Consider the following 13,759-nt stretch of genomic DNA (forward strand, 5'->3'; position numbering starts at 1 on the left):
AATGAGGAAGTTTACATTCAGGCCCTTTAATTGGCTGCCTGCAGCTGAGCAAGGGTCCCAGTGTAAAGAGTGAGAGAGATAGAACCAGCCAGGTGTGTGTGTATGTGTGTGTATGTGTGTGTGTGTGTGTGTGTGTGTGTGTGTGTGTGTGTGTGTGTGTGTGTGCTTTGCATGCATGTATTTGTGTTGGTTACATTATAATAGGGCATTGTAAGAACTAGATTGGCTGCTCAATTAGCAAACAACACTGTGATAGGATACACACACACACACACACACACACACACACACACACACACACACACACACACACACACACACACACACACAGCAATACATAATTTCTGTGCATCCATATCTCTCATCACACAATCTCAGCACCCACACCAGGCTACTGGTGATCAAGCTTTAGATATAAACCTGATCCTGGATCAGCACAGACAGAGAGCATCAATCCACCATCAGTTTGATCTCTGTCCTTCCCACTCCCTCGCTCTCACCGTTAGCATCATAAGAAGAATTAATACACTAACCCTTGGCTCACCCAGCTTCCCAATACACCTTAATCTGTACCATAAATAACAATCACAACACCATACCTATACACGTATGCTTATTTCTCCACAACCATAATCATAATCGTAATCCATAATCTTTTTTTTTTTTGCTCATGTAGTTTTAGTTCAAAATTCTCAGACATACGCTAAAAAAAAAAAAACTTAAAAAAACTTGCATGACATTGACAAACAGTTGCATATCAAACAGCAAAATTACACAATTATACTGTTGTGAGATACGGTAGATTTATGTTTATATATTATATTTTTAAAAAATCTATACAGGCATATGAGACTCTCATACTGGAGTGGTGATGAATAAGAGTCAATGATATGAATGTAATGTAGGATATTATGTAAGTATTTGTCCAGTAAAGTATATTAGTGTGTTAGGGGTCTTTGGAGGGTCATAATAACTCTGCTTTGTGTCGAGACGCCTCAAACCACCCCGTTGCTGATTATTTTCCTATAACACCACACCTCTTATACCACAGCCAATGGCAACTGTTTCATTTATTAAAGTATAACACGTCATACATTTACTCCATGTAAAATTACATTTAATGTTGTGGAACGTCCGTGACACAAGTTAGTTCCTGTTATCACTTACGTTATAGCAGCTATAAACAGTCATTACCTCACTGTCCCTTGCAAACTCGTCTGTCCTGACGGCGTTCTCATGTCGGAAAACTTAAAGTTACAGCTTTACGTTTGACTGTTACAAAGCACTGACACTGGAGACTCCTTCCATAAATGTTAAATAAATCACAGAAAACTTCACCATATCAATGATTATATGGTTTTTGTTGTTCCTTATTTAATCAGTTTGTTTTAAAAATTTTGTTTAGGTGGAGTATCTGGTAAACAAGTCCTGTGTACTGTGTATGCTGTTACTATAGAAACAATAACTTAATACAACTGGCATGTTACTGCTTATAAACCTGTGATTTGCAGCAGGACTACTGTCAGAGTTGTTCTTATTGAAAATTAACCAACACCTGACCAATCAGAATAAAGAATTCAGCAGCGTTGTGGGATAAAATACATAGATGTAGCCAGAGCCATCCCTGTATTTCTCGCCTGGTTTCCCATTGAAGCTAAGCAGGGTTGAGCCTGGCCAGTACCTGGATGGGAGAGCTCCTGGGGAAAACTAAGGCTGCTGCTGGAAGCTATTAGTAAGGCCAGAAGGGGGTGTCACCCTGTGGTCTGTGTGGGGCCTAACGCCCCAGTATACTGACGGGCCACTATACTGTAAAAACAGCACCATCTTTCAGATGAGACGTTAAACTGAGGTCCTGTACTCCCTGTAGTCATTAAAAATCCAAGGACACTTATCGTAAAAGAGTAGGGGTATAACCCCCGTGTCCTGTCAGAATTCTCCCATTGGCCCTTCTCTATCATGGCCCCTAATAATCCCCATCTCCGAATTGGCCACATCACTCTCTCCTCTCCACTAATAGCTGGTGTGTGGTGGGCATTCTATGGCTGCTGTTGCATCATCCAGGTGGATGCTACACACTAGTGGTGGTTAAGGAGATGCCCCCCCCCCCCCCCCCCATACTTTGTAATGCGCTTTGAGTGTCTAAAAAAGCACTCTATAAATGTAATTGAAACTAATTAATGTAAAACATTAAAAACTGCTCTGAGTGTCAACTAGACACACAATGTATTTGATTTCCACATATATTGTTTCAAATACTTTCACACTAAGTTATTAAGATTTAATTGAGGTTAAATTACACTAAGATTTTTTTCTTCTCAAAACTGGATTAAACATTGTTTATTTTTTGTGTGGGCTCTTTAGTGCAAAAGATATCATGAAAATTTGGTACAAAACTGAAGTAAAACAAATAACTGCCAGTGAATTAAAAGAAAAAATAAAAACAGAACCCATCAATGTATTGGTGTGGCTTGTTAATGAGGAAACGCGAGTGCCATCATTTTTGGTACAATTTGTTATTATTCCAAATATTTTGCCCACATAGTAGCTGTAAGCCAGCTAGACTGCTGGATGTTTTTTTCTATAAAGTTACCTGGCATTCACAAGTGTTGCATTTTTGCTGTGAGTCCTTATAGGCAAGCTTGTCTACTAGGCGGCCATCTTGGTTATGCCGCAGGAATAGAAACCCGAGACTGTTGTCAGGAACAGACGTTAGGTGGAACACTACAGGTAGAAATGACGATATGATAATAAAATGCTAACGTCTTTGCTGTAAGTTGCCATAATTTGCTTAATTTTAGCCTAGCTAACATTAACATATGTAGTAGAGTCATTGCTGTTCTTCTTGGCATCTAGAACCTTCCATCTGCAAACTCTCTTTAGATTGTGTAAATGACTTCCCATTTGCTTATATTTTAGGGGAAGTTCACCATGTGAGCCCATTGTAAATAAACAAAAATAATAATTTTCAGTGATTAGCTATCTCTTGCTAACTTCTTCCAGAATTGAACAGTGCAGCTTTAAGCTTTTACAAGCTTTCGCAAAGCAACATTACAGTGAAAAACTTTTCAAAAAGCCTCGTGGTAGGATTCAAAGTATAATCCTTATTTAATGGAGGCAAGAGTTTGAGTTCAGTAGCTAAGATTGCATTCAAAAACATACAAATGAATGCCACATGGTACATACGATACTGATTACATTTTTTGATCAAAAGTTACTGATTAAAAGTCAGCATTAAAAAAAACTGTGCGCTGGTTATGTGAACGTCCCCAGTTTAACACTGGCTTTGCTTGGTGTAATACTGATATATTCTCACAGTAGTAAGTTGTTTTGGCTTGCCGTACTGGGGACATGGAGGTAAGTAGAGACTTTTAAAAGTGTTGTGCAGTCACACTGTCCGTTAGTCTATTTGTGCATTGGTGTGTACAATTCAGGAATTCAATGTGTTTGTTGCACTTTCAGATTTAAAGTGTGTCCGTTACATGATGTTCCTGATTTCACTGAAGTATAAAATATATTTTGACTGTGAGATATGAAAAGCGTTTAGTACACATTGACAGAACAGTCACACAGTCACTGATCAATCTTTGTGCAGATGAGTTGATTTGAGTTGAGTTGATTTGATCTGATTAGAGTTAGGTTGAGTTACTTGAGTTGAGTTTAGTTGCTCTAAGCTGAGATGAACTGATTTGATTTGAGTTTATTTGAGTTCAGCTAATTTCACGAGTTCAGTCGAATTGAGTTGAGTTGAACGGCGTTAAGCTGATTTGAGCTGAGTTGAGGTGAACTGAGATAAGCTTAAATGAGTTGAGTTGATCTGAGCTGAGTCAATTTGAGTTTCGATTGAGCTGAACTGAACTGAGCTGAATTGAGTTGAGCTGAGTTCACTTGAGTTGAGCTGATTTAAGTTAAGCACAAATGAGTTGCGTTGATTTAAGTTGAATTGATTAGACTTCAGTTGCACTTATACTGGTTGGTGTTCAATAAATAAATAAATAAACAAACACACAAACAAATAAATACATGGCTGCCAGTGGCCTTGGCTTTTAAAAATGTCTCTCAGTGTGACTCTTACAGAGGAGTTCACTATGACGTCCCCAAAATGATGAAATCAGGAAAGTGGGGAAACAGTTTGAACAGTAGCAAGAAGCACAACTCACACCACGTTCATCGAGAACATCACAAGATGAACATTTTTGATTAGGACTGGATGAAGATTTTGAAGACCGTCAACTGTAGTGCCAGCATTAAGGGAGGGTTCACATCACAGGACTGCAGGATTTGTTGTGCTTTGTAGCAGTGTGTATAAGTTTCACCAAATAAACTGTGGTCCCGCTTTTTTCAGACCTCTGAATTTCTTGCTCTTCCCTTTTCACTCTATGTGCTCATGTGTCCTGGGTCAACACAAGAACTTTATCTCTCACTGGTAATTTCATCACTCACAAGCCCGTAATCCAACTGGCTGGTTTCGATCACCTGATCCAAGCGCTGCCGGTGCTGGTGACAGACATGACGCTGCAGCGCTTCTTGACGATCATGTTGATATAGGCCTTCATGATCTTTGTGATCTCACCCACCTTCAAGCACACACAAGGACAAACACATCAAATACCAAATCTGTAGTGGAGTAGTGCTTAACAACATGGATGGATTAAATACAGCTTCATGAAAATTCTTTTGAGAAGTCATTCCTACTCAACACCTTCAGTTATTCATTTTAAGGCACTTGATTCATTAATACAGTGAAACTATACAGGACAGGACATTCTGTGCCCAGACTCACCCGAGGAGTTTCGAAAAACATCTCCCTCTCGTCGACGGTGATCTTGTAGGTGCTAGGCTGCGGCGCGCCAAAGAAGACGATGTGCTCGTACTGGAAGGTCTCGAGTGGTTTGGGTTCTCCTCGCTTATACACAGACACATTCTCTGCACTCACTCCCAGCCACAGGTCATGAGGAAAGCCTCCTTCTTTACACTGCTCACAAACACATTTAACATATAAATGTGTAAAAACCTTAATCATACACATTAGACATTTCCTGTGTCGGATTTCTGCTGAGGATAATACCATTTTAAAGCTGCAGTTTTGTAATAATAATAATAATAATAATAATAATAATAAAGCTCTTTCTTTGTATAGCATAAAATTTCATACATAAATGCAGCCCAAAGTACTTCACAACGAAAGGAAAAAAAGACAATAAAATAGATAATAATAAAAATCAAATACGGAAATAATATGAGGGCCAACAACAACAACAACAATAATAATAATAATAATAATATATGAATGAGAATGAGGATAAATATATGCTATTTAAATGTATTTATAGCACTTTAATAATCATTTACAATGTTTAAAAAAAACATAATGCACAATATTGCCATACAACGGTTTTCACTCATTTATTATTTATTTCAGACTTTTTCTGGGTCAGAAATTAGTCCTACCCCTAACTGGACTTGAGAAGAGCTGCTATTTGTTTTACTTTTGGCCATTTTGTAAATTATTTTAATGAATTTGAGGATTGTTGTAATATGAAATTACACCCTAAATCAGGATGTGAACCCTGATCCATGGCTGCTTTAAATATGGCCTGGTGTTGGTATACACCTTAGGTTAATATTAATATATAAAAAAAAAACACCACAATTTTGCACATATTTTTTACTATTTTATTATGATGAAATTTGTAAGAATTTTAATACTAATATAAATAAATAGTTTGCTGTTATCGCTGATTCTGCATCCAATAATGAGCCTCACCTCAACGTCAAAGAGCGTGGAGCCATATCCGGGCCACTCTTTGATGATGGTCATGTAGCTGAGCATAGCCTGGTGTTGAGGCATCCCCTGCAGGCGGTTCCACTTCTCTAGGACGCTGGTCAGAGTGGCCGACATCTCCTCCTTAACAAACATCTCCAGCATCTGCTCTTCCTCACGTTGCTTCTTCAGCGAGCCGGTCTTGAAGCTGCGCCTCAGCGTGCCATCCAAGAAGCTGGTCCTTCTCCTCTCGAGCGTGTGACCTCCTGGACCCATGCCCGCGACTCCCACCCCACCCGACCCACCGACCTTGGTGGAGTGCAGGATGCGAGTACGGAGGCGGGCCACCGGATACACACTGCTCAGGCTCCACGGCGTGCGCGCCACATCTCCGTGGATGTACTGAAGCCGAAGTGCGGCCAGGTGCTGTAGCGTCTCCTCGGAGGCCGGGAAGTGGCCACTGATCAGACTCTCGTGAGCCTGAGGGGAAACACAAAGGTGGGATATTCAAGGTGGAGGTCATAAAAAGCCGAAGTGAACTAACGAGTGTATATTATCGCAAGCTCACCTGTTCGAACATGAAGGCAAACTCCACCCCCTCTTTGGGCATGCTGTCCACATCAAGGAAGCAATACAGTTTAAAATAAAGCCGCCAAGGTCCTTCCTCTTCTTCTTCCTCACTTCCTGCCAGTCTACAAGCCATTGCCATTAAAACAATCAGATTATCTTAGATACATATAAAGACTTGTGGAGTATATCAAATGGGCTTTCAAAGATTTGAGTAAATATGGACATGTTGTATATAATATAAATATTATAGTTGTTGAAACAGTGCATGGTCTGTGCACCTTTCAAATTTGGCGAGTACGTCCGCTACAATGATGCGGCTCTCGATAGCTCGGCTCTCCACCTTGTTGTGTTCAAACAGGGAGAATAAATTCCGGCTGTTATCCATCGCCAGACCTCGGATCAGCTTCTCCACAACCTTCAGACACACACACACACACACACACACACACACACACACACACACACACACACACACACACACACACACACACACACATATAGATACAGATGGGAGTTTCTCAAGGTGATGTACAGTACCACTTTTTTCTAACTCCTAGAATACACTCTCTCACCTCTCCTGCAGTGGTGTGGGAGTTGATGGAGATCTTGCAGGATCCTCCTCCATGGCAGTACACTGTGGTGCTCATCTCGCGTCTGGTCAGCAGAGCGGTGATCTCCTCCTGAGAGGGCACAAACTCCCTCGTCTTGGTCTTCTTCAGAGACTCGGAGATAAAGTGGGCATACTTTTCGATCTCGGTGCCAGGATAACGCTCCCTCACCCTGAGAGTCACATCACAGTTTAATTACTGATAACTGTCTAGAGTGCTTCACTATATTTCTATTGTATCATGTCAGACTTTCACATGACTGTATACCGTTGTATACCATATTTTGCGATTTCCTTCACAAATTTTCATCATTAGGAGCTTTTAGTACCATATTTTGAGATTGATACAGAAGATATTGTTTTGATTCATACCACAGCGCTGTTAAATTCTCGATTCTGATTGTGAGGTGTGGCAGTGTGAGACGTCTCTGACCTTTTGAGGTGGAAGCGCAGGTAGCGCAGGATGGCGCGGCTGGGCAGGAACGTACAGCTCATGCACGTGAGCAGGTGCCAGTGTGCACGGTTTCCTGGGCTGTTGGGCTGAGGCACGTGATTGGTCTGTTTGATCAGCTGACAGTAAACCTCATCTCGGAGCGGCTTCAGGTCATGGCAGGTCTGCAGGATGCCCTGGATGATGGCCACCGGGTCCGAGACAATCTCCATCTCCTGCAGAGAGTTGAAGATCTTCACTGCCTCATCCTGCAGGCTGCCGTAGCCCTTCTCCTTTTGCACTGAGGGATGGTGAGATAGACCCAAAATAATGTTGAGTAATGTCAATGAACTCAGAGAGAGAAATTGATGACATTTCAAAATGCAATAAGCACTTACAGCTATCGTTGATCTCTCCGTATGGTAACGGTAGCAGGGGCGAGTGCAGCGGATGCTGAGTGTAGCGTAGGATGGGGTTCCGGCGGTACATCTGCTCCACCGCCTCCGAATTCACACTGTTCTCCTATATGAGAAATAAAGGGGTCAAACAAAAAAAATCCTATCATGGGGCATCCCCCTCCCCCCATATTGGAAGAGACCAGGTATAATGATGATCTATTCTATATAAAATCTATCTATATATAACCTAATATATAATCTGTTTTGATAGATAAATACAGTATCTCACAAAAGTGAGTACATCCCTCACATTTTTGTAAATATTTGATTTTTTGCATCAAATTGGTCTGCATGGCTGTCGTCCCAGAAGGAAGCCTGTTCTAAAGATGATGCACAAGAAAGCCCGCAAACAGTTTGCTGAAGACAAGCAGACTAAGGACATGGATTACTGGAACCATGTCCTGTGCTCTGATGAGACCAAGATAAATTTGTTTGGTTCAGATGGTGTCAAGCATGTGTGGCGGCAACCAGCAGAGGAGTATAAAGACAAGTGTGTCTTGCCTACAGTCAAGCATGGTGGTGGGAGTGTCATGGTCTGGGACTGCATGAGTGATGCCGGCACTGGGGCGATACAGACATACTGAAGCAGAGACTGGGCCGCAGGGCGGTATTCCAGCATGATAACGACCAAAAACACACCTCCAAGACGACCACTGCCTTGCTAAAGAAGCTGAGGGTGAAGGCGATGGACTGGCCAAGCATGTCTCCAGACCTAAACCCTATTGAGCGTCTGTGGAGCATCCTCAAACGGAAGGTGGAGGAGCACAAGGTCTCTAACATCCACCAGCTCCGTGATGTCGTCATGGAGGAGTGGAAGAGGACTCCAGTGGCAACCTGTGAAGCTCTGCTGAACTCCATGCCCAAGAGGGTTAAGGCAGTGCTGGAAAATAATGGTGGCCACACAAAATATTGACACTTTGGGCCCAATTTGGACATTTTCACTTAGGGGTGTACTCACTTTTGTTGCCAGCGGTTTAGACATTAATGGCTGTGTGTTGAGTTATTTTGAGGGGACGGCAAATTTACACTGTTACACAAGCTGTGCACTCACTACTTTACATTGTAGCAAAGTATCATTTCTTCAGTGTTGTCATATGAAAAGATATAATCAAATATTTACAAAAATGTGAGGGGTGTACTCACTTTTATGAGATACTGTAGATAGAAAGATAGATAGATAGATAGATAGATCGATAGATAGATAGAGAGATAGATGTTTTTTGCTTTTGTGTTTTTGTACTTTTTTAATTACTTTCCATAACTTTTATTATTTTTTAAAATAACTTTTATGAAATTTATAAAACTATATAATGGACAGGTATGGAACATGAATGTTATAAAATGTTTCTGAACGCTATAACTACTATGAACAAGAGAACTAGGCTGTAATAACGTGAACTATTTTACATGTAAAACATGTTGCATTACATTCGTCTTGCATTCTAAAAACATTCACATACGAATTATGTAAATTGGGACGAAGGGCGCGTCTCGTTAGCCATGACATTGTTAAATACACCGAGTGCCCAAATGATGCCCTGTCTCTGTTTTTTTTTCCTGAAAACAATTCCTGAAAACAATTTGTGCCCCCCCCCTTCCGATCTCTCCACACCTCTCGGGAACCACTGTTATAGAACATCCAAACCTTGAGTTCAGGATCAGAAAAGTATATCCATGTATCACAGTATTTACCTTGATATCTCGGATGAGCTGCTGCGTTGGAGTCTCGATGGGCGCCTTGTTCTCAATGACACCCTGAATTGCCGAAACCCATCTCATGGCTTCGTTCAACATCTTGGTGTAGAGCCGGTAGGAATGTTTCCTCCCATGAACCACAATGTTCCAGTATCCTACAGCATAGCCACATCAAAATCGAACACACTGGCAATGCTTACCCATAGAGAAAGTGTAATCATTTAATCATACATTAAGTAAAGGAGAAAAAAACGCTTGTTGTTGTTATTGGAAAAGAATCAGTGACGGCGAGGTTAGCCGTCTGAAGTTACCATCTGTAATTTATTCATTTCCAATAACAGCACATCTTGAACTCTACCTTCATGCTGCTTAATGCTATGTTCTGGGTCATGGTGGCTCACCCGTCTCTTTGAACACCTTCTCGTCAGGCTGGACCACGGAGCAGAGGCTGTTCAGCACCAGCGTGCCCATCTTGGATGTGCTGCGCTCGGCCGATTTGTAATAGTCCAGAGAGTTGTTGGTCAGAATGAACCAGCGCTTCTTCAGTTTCAGTGCACTGCTCTTGGCTCCGGTCTTCACCTCTTTATGCAGCCAGCCTGGTTCACAAAGAGGGCATACTTACACCTGCTGCAAAGTCAAACTAGTAAAACAGTGTTCCTTCACCAGCCGTGTGGTTGAACAGCGTGTTCAGACGCAGGACTGACCTCTAACCAGGAACTCCTGGCCTTCGACCTTGGCATCCCCTTTGGGCTTCTGCAGGAGGCTGATCCAGTGGTGCATCTCCTCTGGTAGCTCAGTGTTACAGTGGATCACTCGGTTCGCCGTGATGATCACAAAAGAGTTAGGTCTGCCGGGTAGAAACACAGATTTAACATGCAGATGGAGCTACAGTCAGAGCTGCTGATATAGAAAATTAATCAACACATTCTGTCCAATCAGAATGGAGAATTCAGCAATGCTGTGGCATAACTGTTGATGTTAAAGACTCACCGGTCCGGATTGTCAGATGCACACACAGAGTCGATCAGTCCGACATCCAGAGTGCCCTGAGTGAGAAAGAGAGATGAAAAAAGAGCTCAGGAGGTGTGTTGGCTGTGTTAAACATTCTGAAGATGGACCCGATCATGAAAATATCACAAACAAGCTATCATGAAGAGACTGAAATGTATGATATAAACTTGTGATGAATGTTAAGTGTAGAATTGATGCACGCTCACAATGCAAACCCATTATTGTGAACGGACATGTTGTAGTATGTGGAGCAGATACAGTAGAAGCCTACATACCACAGCGTTTTTTGGGTTCGCCTGCTCATGGGACATCTCCAGCAGCTGCTCGGGGGTGGCAGTGTGGACCCGACTCAGCACAGTAAACCAACCACTGAGACACACACGCACACACACACACACAGTGATAAACAGTAAGCATTAATTAGAACACATTGCCGGAAAATAAGCTGTTTCACATATTTTAAAGAAGCAGTCTGTTATTTTTAGAGGTCATCTGCTGAAACAATGTACATTATACATTATGTATTACCTCTTAAAGAAAAAGCATCATTTCTCTTCTCTTAATATTTATTCTTCCTGTTTATTTGGATAACAGTTATGGTTTGGTATGATAATAATTTTTCAAAAAATGATTAAACAGTGATTAAAACAATAAAAGGATGCTGTTTGATATGTTTGCCTCATATCGCCGTTGTTTCTAATGTGCAACATTAATGTGGAAACCCTTTTAAAGAGGTAGTGGGCTGGATCTTGACTCTACCTGGCGTCTTCTGGTGACTCAGCAAACACCTGATACGTCCGTTCATCCGTCACGATGTTCAGTGCGTTCTCCTTCTCGTGGTTGTCTACTATCTCCCTGAACAGAACACCAGAAGACACCATGTTACAGAGTGTATACGTATAAATCAACTTCAAATGTTTTGGCACCCTTCAAAAGAATGGGCAATGAAGATTTTTAATGTGTAACTTCAAAATTACACAGAGTGGACCTCATTGTGAATCTTTATCAGTCCATCAACATGTAAATGTTTTCATAGGCCAAACCGAACGAGAAATTATTGCCAAGTTTCTGATTTTCTTCGTGCTCAAGTGTGTGTATTGATAAATAAAACAGTTGATTTACATTTAGGGACACCCACTGCCAAAATACTTATCATACTCATAAGAACATATTTTTTTTAATAATATAGATATGCATGTCTGTATGTGGCAAACTGCATGCAGAGTGCCAATAATTTTGCAGTTGACTGTATAGAAAGAAACAAGATACAATCCTAGTCTGTTTCCTTGTGTCTTACTTGGCTGAGCAGATGTCAATGGTGCCCTTGAGCTTCTCCTCGCTGTCGTTCTCGAAGTACATGAGCTTAGAGTCACGCAGCACAAACCAGCGCATCTTCCAGTTCCTGCGCGACAGCGTGGACAGTCCTCCGCCTTTCTTATACAGCCAGCCCGACTTCAGAGACTCCTGTTTGGAGCGGAACCACATGAACGTCTCGTCTTTCAGCACACACCAGCGCCTTCGCCACGGGATCATCAAACCCGCTACACACAGAGCGAGAGAGAGCGAGGGAGAGAGAGAGAGAGAGAAATGAAGAAACGTTTACAGGTGCATCTCAAAAAATTTGAATATCGTGGAGAAGTTTATTTTTTCAGTAATTTAATTCAAAAAGTGGAACTTTCATATATTCTAGATTCATTACACATAAAGTGAAATATTTCAAGCCTTTTTTTTTGTTTTAATCTTGATGATTACGGCTTACAGCTCATGGACATCAAAAATCCAGTATCTTAAAATATTAGAATAAAGAATTTATCATACAGAAATGTCGACCTTCTGAAAAGTATGTTCATTTATGTACTCAATACTTGGTCAGAGCTTTTTTGTATGAATTACTGCATCAATGCGGCGTGGCATGGAGGCAATCAGACTGTGGCACTGCTGAGGTGTTTGTTCTGGAATCCCAGGTTGCTTTGATAGCGGCCTTCAGCTCGTCTGTATTGTTGGGTCTGGTGTCTCATAGATTCTCTATGGGGTTCAGGTCAGGCGAGTCGGCTGGCCAATCAATCACAGTAACACCATGCTCAGCAAACCAGTTACTGGTAGTTTTGGCACTGTGAGCAGGTGCCAAGTCCTGCTGGAAAAGGAAATCAGCATCTCCATAAAGCTCGTCAGCAGATGGAAGCATGAAGTGCTCTAATATCTCCTGGTAGACGCTGCATTGACTCTCGACTTGAGAAAACACAGTGGACCAACACCAGCAGATGACGTGGCCCCCCAAAATCATCACTGACTGTGGAAACTTCACACAGGACTTCAAGCAGCTTGGATTCTGTGTCTCTCCACTCGTCCTCTAGACTCTGGGACCTTGATTTCCAAATGAAATGCAACATTTACTTTCCTCTTCCCCATGATTATGGTTGTGTACTGAACCAGACTGAGAGAATAAAGGCTCAGGAAACCTTTGCAGGTGTTTTGAGTTAATTAGCTGATTAGAGCTCTTCTCAGGTCGACATTTCTGTATTATAAATTCTTTATTCTAATATTTTAAGATACTGGATTTTTGATGTCCATGAGCTGTAAGCCGTAATCATCAAGATTAAAACAAAAAAAGGCTTGAAATATTTCACTTTATGTGTAATGAATCCAGAATATATAAAAATTCCACTTTCTGAATTAAATTACGGGGAAAAAATGAACTTTTCCACGATGTTCGAATTTTTTGAGATGCACCTGTACTTACAATCTCTAAAAGTCTGACTACACAATATTTTACTATACAACATCTGGTCACTCACCTTTCATATAGAGGTAGCTGTGGAAGTATGGAGGCCCGTTACCATTCAGCACGTTGCCTTTACCATTCGACAGCTCTTCATCTGTATCAGCGAGACCATCATGCTCCTCATCACTCTCCACATACTGAGAGAGAGAGAGAGAGAGAGAGAGAGAGAAAGAGACTGTCAAGTGTCAAGCATGTATAATGTCTAATGTGCTTCCTGAAATACTTCCTGAAATAAAATAGTCATACACAATAATAAAAGTAATAATAGTAGTACATAAATAAATAAATCTTTTATTTATATACCATGTTTGATACATGATAAAATGAAGCTCAAATGTTTCAATTAGAATTAGAATTTTTATAATTTTATAATTTTTTAATAATTTTATATATATTTTTTAAATTAGCTATTAAATAAATAAACAAGTGATTAAGACAAAGTAAT

At 41.0% G+C, this 13,759-nt stretch overlaps 1 protein-coding gene across 1 annotated transcript in view; it reads right to left on the bottom strand.

The window, feature by feature from the left end:
• Positions 1 to 2,117: 2,117 nt before the first annotated feature.
• The window catches only part of myo10l1 (myosin X, like 1), a 35,285-nt gene continuing 23,643 nt past the window's right edge, over positions 2,118 to 13,759 (bottom strand). The window contains exons 25-40 of the mRNA XM_017480712.3: positions 13,328 to 13,451; positions 11,830 to 12,073; positions 11,292 to 11,387; positions 10,808 to 10,901; positions 10,512 to 10,567; positions 10,226 to 10,368; positions 9,923 to 10,117; positions 9,519 to 9,676; positions 7,767 to 7,890; positions 7,372 to 7,669; positions 6,904 to 7,111; positions 6,610 to 6,746; positions 6,330 to 6,453; positions 5,765 to 6,241; positions 4,781 to 4,972; positions 2,118 to 4,574 (exon numbers count right to left, since the gene is read on the bottom strand). Coding sequence (XP_017336201.1) covers positions 4,470 to 4,574; positions 4,781 to 4,972; positions 5,765 to 6,241; positions 6,330 to 6,453; positions 6,610 to 6,746; positions 6,904 to 7,111; positions 7,372 to 7,669; positions 7,767 to 7,890; positions 9,519 to 9,676; positions 9,923 to 10,117; positions 10,226 to 10,368; positions 10,512 to 10,567; positions 10,808 to 10,901; positions 11,292 to 11,387; positions 11,830 to 12,073; positions 13,328 to 13,451 — 2,775 coding nt within the window. The 3' untranslated portion in view covers positions 2,118 to 4,469. The remainder of the gene's footprint in view (positions 4,575 to 4,780; positions 4,973 to 5,764; positions 6,242 to 6,329; positions 6,454 to 6,609; positions 6,747 to 6,903; positions 7,112 to 7,371; positions 7,670 to 7,766; positions 7,891 to 9,518; positions 9,677 to 9,922; positions 10,118 to 10,225; positions 10,369 to 10,511; positions 10,568 to 10,807; positions 10,902 to 11,291; positions 11,388 to 11,829; positions 12,074 to 13,327; positions 13,452 to 13,759) is intronic.

Source organism: Ictalurus punctatus, chromosome 12, assembly GCF_001660625.3.
Source record: "Ictalurus punctatus breed USDA103 chromosome 12, Coco_2.0, whole genome shotgun sequence".
In the NCBI taxonomy this organism is placed as follows: Eukaryota; Metazoa; Chordata; class Actinopteri; order Siluriformes; family Ictaluridae; genus Ictalurus; species Ictalurus punctatus.